This window comes from Limulus polyphemus, unplaced genomic scaffold (assembly GCF_000517525.1).
Source record: "Limulus polyphemus unplaced genomic scaffold, Limulus_polyphemus-2.1.2 Scaffold8107, whole genome shotgun sequence".
Classification (NCBI taxonomy): domain Eukaryota; kingdom Metazoa; phylum Arthropoda; class Merostomata; order Xiphosura; family Limulidae; genus Limulus; species Limulus polyphemus.
In genome coordinates this window covers 14,922-19,483 of record NW_013673717.1, presented here as the reverse complement: position 1 = coordinate 19,483, position 4,562 = coordinate 14,922, and the positions used below count along the sequence as shown (strand labels likewise).

Sequence of the window (4,562 nt, the reverse complement as noted above, 5' to 3'; positions counted from 1 at the left end):
GCCAATGATGACAAAACCTTGTCGAAACGTTGTACATTTGCTGTTATATTAAAGTTTTCTTCATTACCCATTCAAGCCGTCTCCAGCCATTATTAGTCTCAAAGTGGGTTCCTCGTCATCGAATTTAAGTTATATTTTGTCCAGGCTCTAGTCAAGGCTCGTCGAATGGAGGATCCGTCAAGTTTCGTTCTGGTAGAACAAGTCGAATATCCTCCGCTAGATGACAGCAGTTTGTCAGGACCACTCCGCCGCCAAGGAACGCACAAGAACCGACGAGTTTTGAATGATAATGAAAATGTCTACAAAGCGCAAGCTCGCTGGAAAGCCAAGGGTTGGTTTGAGCTAAAAAAGCGTGAAGATAGAAACATACCTCCCCTCCTTTAATTTGAAATGTGTTAAGGACGAATCAATGGAAATATACCTCCTCTAATTTGAAATGTGTTAAGGACGAATCGATAGAAACATACCTCCTCTAATTTGAAATGTGTTAAGGACGAATCGATGGGAACACGAACATACCTCCTTTAACTTGAAATGTGTTAAGGACGAATCGATGGGAACATACCTCCTTTAATTTGAAATGTGTTAAGGACGAATCAATGGAAATATACCTCCTCTAATTTGAAATGTGTTAAGGACGAATCGATAGAAACATACCTCCTTTAGTTTGAAATGTGTTAAGGACGAATCAATGGGAACACGCCTCCTTTAATTTGAAATGTGTTAAGGACGAATCGATGGAAACATACCTCCTTTAACTTGAAATGTGTTAAGGACGAATCCTATTGATTCGTCCTTAACACATTTCAAATTAGAGAAGGTATGTTTCTATCGATTCGTCCTTAACACATTTCAAATTAGCTGCTTTCTACTTGCCGTTTCCAAGTGGAGTTTCTCCTCTCAATAAACCCCGTGACGCTTCAACTAATCTTATTATCCTTTTTGGAAGCGGGAGGATTTTGAAAAGCACTAAGGAAAGGCCTTTCGACATGGTGTCGTTTAGGAAAACCTTTTGGCATTGAATTTCTGAAGTAGTTTAATAAGTTAATCCAAGAAATTATCAAGTTTAGAATATTTCAGTGAAGTCTTGCTTCGTTGCTGCATGGAACGAAATTTGAGAAAGTTTTAAAATATTCAGTTTATTTAATCATCTCACTTAGTTTGAAAACTACCCAAGTAGAACTAAACTAAAGAGACTAAAACACTGTTCTGACGAGGCCAATAAAATATTCTATTTGAATCATTCCAGTTTAAGTGTATCTTAGTAAAGGAACACTTACATATTATCAATATTTTAGAAGTAAGAATGTATAGAAACTTTGATATTTAATTACTTTTCCACTAACCGTCCTCGCAAGAAGACATTATAAAACAATGTCTGTTTACAGACATTGAATCTTGTAGGTATTATTTTTGGCATTAAGAATAAAAGGAATGGTATAATGTTATACGATTCTGTTGGGAGGTCACCTGGCGGTAGCTGTTGAAACATATTTACTTTCAGTGTTTTTCCGGTTGTGAGTAACAATTTGTCAACCATTTGACGAAGTTCTAGAAAGAACTAGAACCAGTTACACGTGCATTAATCGTATTTTGAATATTTCTATAGGCCTTGCATAACAATAAAAGAAGCGTTGGGACAAAATCCGGAAGTTTATCAAGACTTGGGAGACTAAGAAGTTCCTCCAGAACCAAAGGTAGATATACCCATTAAAGATATGTATATACCTATTAAAGATATATATACCCATTAAAGATATGTATACCTATTAAAGATATATATACCCATTAGAAATATGTATACCTATTAAAGATATATATACCAAGTAAAGATATATATATATACCCATTAAAGATATATATACCCATTAAAGATATGTATATACCTATTAAAGATATATATATATACCCATTAAAGATATATATATATATACCCATTAAAGATGTGTTGTATAGAGTAACATTTAACCTTCATTAGACGTGTTGGATAAAGTAACATTTAACCTTCATTAGGTGTGTTGGATAAAGTAACATTTAACCTTCATTAGACGTGTTGGATAAAGTAACATTTAACCTTCATTAGACGTGTTGTATAGAGTAACATTTAACCTTCATTAGGTGTGTTGGATAAAGTAACATTTAACCTTCATTAGACGTGTTGGATAAAGTAACATTTAACCTTCATTAGGTGTGTTGGATAAAGTAACATTTAACCTTCATTAGGTGTGTTGGATAAAGTAACATTTAACCTTCTTGATCTTTGTCATTTGTAGATTCCGAGAAGTCGTCGCCACGACACCCACCTTTAACATCAGAACGTCATATCAAGAGTATGAACGATTCTGGAAATTCCAAAGAAGACATTGACCACAAACCACCGAAACGGGTAGTCCACAGTGAAGGAGAAACGATCTCTGATGATGATGAATGTAAGGATGGCGTTTCTTCTATATCCAAATTCAAAAGGATCTCATTAAGAAAACTCAAAGCGTGGAGGTGAGGACGGACCGCCCGAATCTTAAGATCTCCGATAAGACTGGGTTTAGCTTGGAACTCCAGCCTCCTCTGATGTGCTGGTCAACAGCGAACTCGGAGAATTCCTTGCTCCACGGTCTTGACAATCTTTTGTTATATCTAGTCATAATTCACACTAATTACTCACTGTTTAATTCCAGTATCTTCACACCATCGTATCAGGTTTAGTTGCCATCTTTAGCTGTTGTCCTTTTCCAACTAGACTCTCTATAAGCGGTCCTCATTCTCCACATCGTACTTCCTATTGGTCACTATTGGAGAGAACCGTTGTCATTGTCCACACCACTAGTGGTTCGCACCAGGTCTATGCACGTATATGTGGCCTTCACTTATGGAATTATTTAATTATGTTCCTGACTGCTGTACTTCTGGGCACTTTGTATTTCATTATTTAATGTACTCGCATAATCATGTATGCCGCGTGTTTTTTTTTCTCCTATTGATCCAGTTTTTAAATAGTTACTCTAAAACCCCTCATATTTTATCACTTTCCTTTTGAACAAACATTAAGGTCGTTGATGTGGCCATTTGCACCGTTTCGTGCTTCCTGACCAGATATGTTAATTGTTGAAATGTTTAAATTTGTTACTGAACCATCACTGATGTAGAGTTCTTTGTACATACGTCACGACTGTGAACTGAGTCCTTTCTAGCATGATAGTGTACTTACTGTAGTTAATGATGGGCTCAAACGCCGATACTCCTTTTAATTTGTTTGTTTGTAATTAAGCACAATGGGCTATCTGTGCTCTGCCCACCACGGGTATCGAAACCCGGATTCTAGCGTTGTAAGTCCGCAGACATAACGCTGTGCCACTGGGGGGGGGGGGGGGTCTTTTTAATCCCAAGTCATAAGCAGTTTTTCTCGTGTCGTACCTAGAATGTAGCATAGGTTAACATTTCCAGAGTAGCCTATAGGACGTGTAACAGTGATTTTTCTTAACGGATAGTTATCCGTGATTCACAACTATCCGTCGCAGCGCTAGCACAACTATTTCGCTAAAGTATTTCTAAAAAAACAAAAACAAAAAAAAAAAACACGGCCCGAAATGTGGAAATCATAAAACCTCCTGGAATATATGTACCAAGACTGTGTACTGTAACAGTAAGTTCCCGTGGGCAGGAAACGCGCCGGATCTTGTAGAATAGTCCCCTGTTTGTTAGTGATAAAAGATGGACCTTTATTTGTAGAGGTGTTGTTCTGTTATATATATGAACACTTGGTTTATTGCGATTACAAAATATAGAAACTACACTGTTAATGTATTGTTGATAGTATATGAAAAATATTGAACCAAAATATATGACCAGTATTGTATTATCTATAAACTGTATTTGTTACAACAACTCGCTTACTGTCACGCCCCCTACGGCAGCTCGCTTACTGTCACGCCCCCTACGGCAGCTCGCCGTATTTTCACGCCCTCTACCTCCTACATTGTCTTGATTTTCCTGTATTGTATTCGCATATACTTGTATCATTTTCGTGTACAATCTTCAAACAACGTGTTTTTCTTCTAAGTTATTATATTCGTCACTTTTATGGAAAACCTGCAATACACTGTAGCTTTCTATTCCAATAACACAGAGATGTTTTAAAATTTCTATATTTTATCATAAATAATGTTTTTTACCCTCCAGACGTACAGACAACATATTAGTATTGAAATTGATCTGATTTATGGAAAAGTTATTCACGTTATGAAGATTCTATGGTTGTGATCCCGTTTGTGGCCATTTTATAATACTTTATCAGATCTGTGTTAGTTTATTGTCAAGTTTTAAAACGTGTTATGTGTATTAGTTTATTGTCAAGTTTTAGAACGTGTTATCTGTATTAGTTTATTGTCAAGTTTTAAAACGTGTTATCTGTATTAGTTTATTGTCAAGTTTTAGAACGTGTTATCTGTATTAGTTTATTGTCAAGTTTTAGAACGTGTTATCTGTATTAGTTTATTGTCAAGTTTTAGAACGTGTTATCTGTATTAGTTTATTGTCAAGTTTTAGAACGTGTTATCTGTATTAGT

General features: G+C 35.9%; 1 protein-coding gene across 1 annotated transcript in view; it reads left to right on the top strand.

Moving 5' to 3' along the window:
• Positions 1-3,560, top strand: part of LOC106475114 (1-phosphatidylinositol 4,5-bisphosphate phosphodiesterase epsilon-1-like) — an 11,272-nt gene extending 7,712 nt beyond the window's left edge. Inside the window, exons 5-7 of the mRNA XM_022379319.1 lie at positions 145-358; positions 1,608-1,697; positions 2,274-3,560. Of these exons, the coding sequence (XP_022235027.1) occupies positions 145-358; positions 1,608-1,697; positions 2,274-2,500 (531 nt within the window). The 3' untranslated portion in view covers positions 2,501-3,560. The remainder of the gene's footprint in view (positions 1-144; positions 359-1,607; positions 1,698-2,273) is intronic.
• The last annotated feature ends 1,002 nt before the right edge of the window (positions 3,561-4,562 follow it).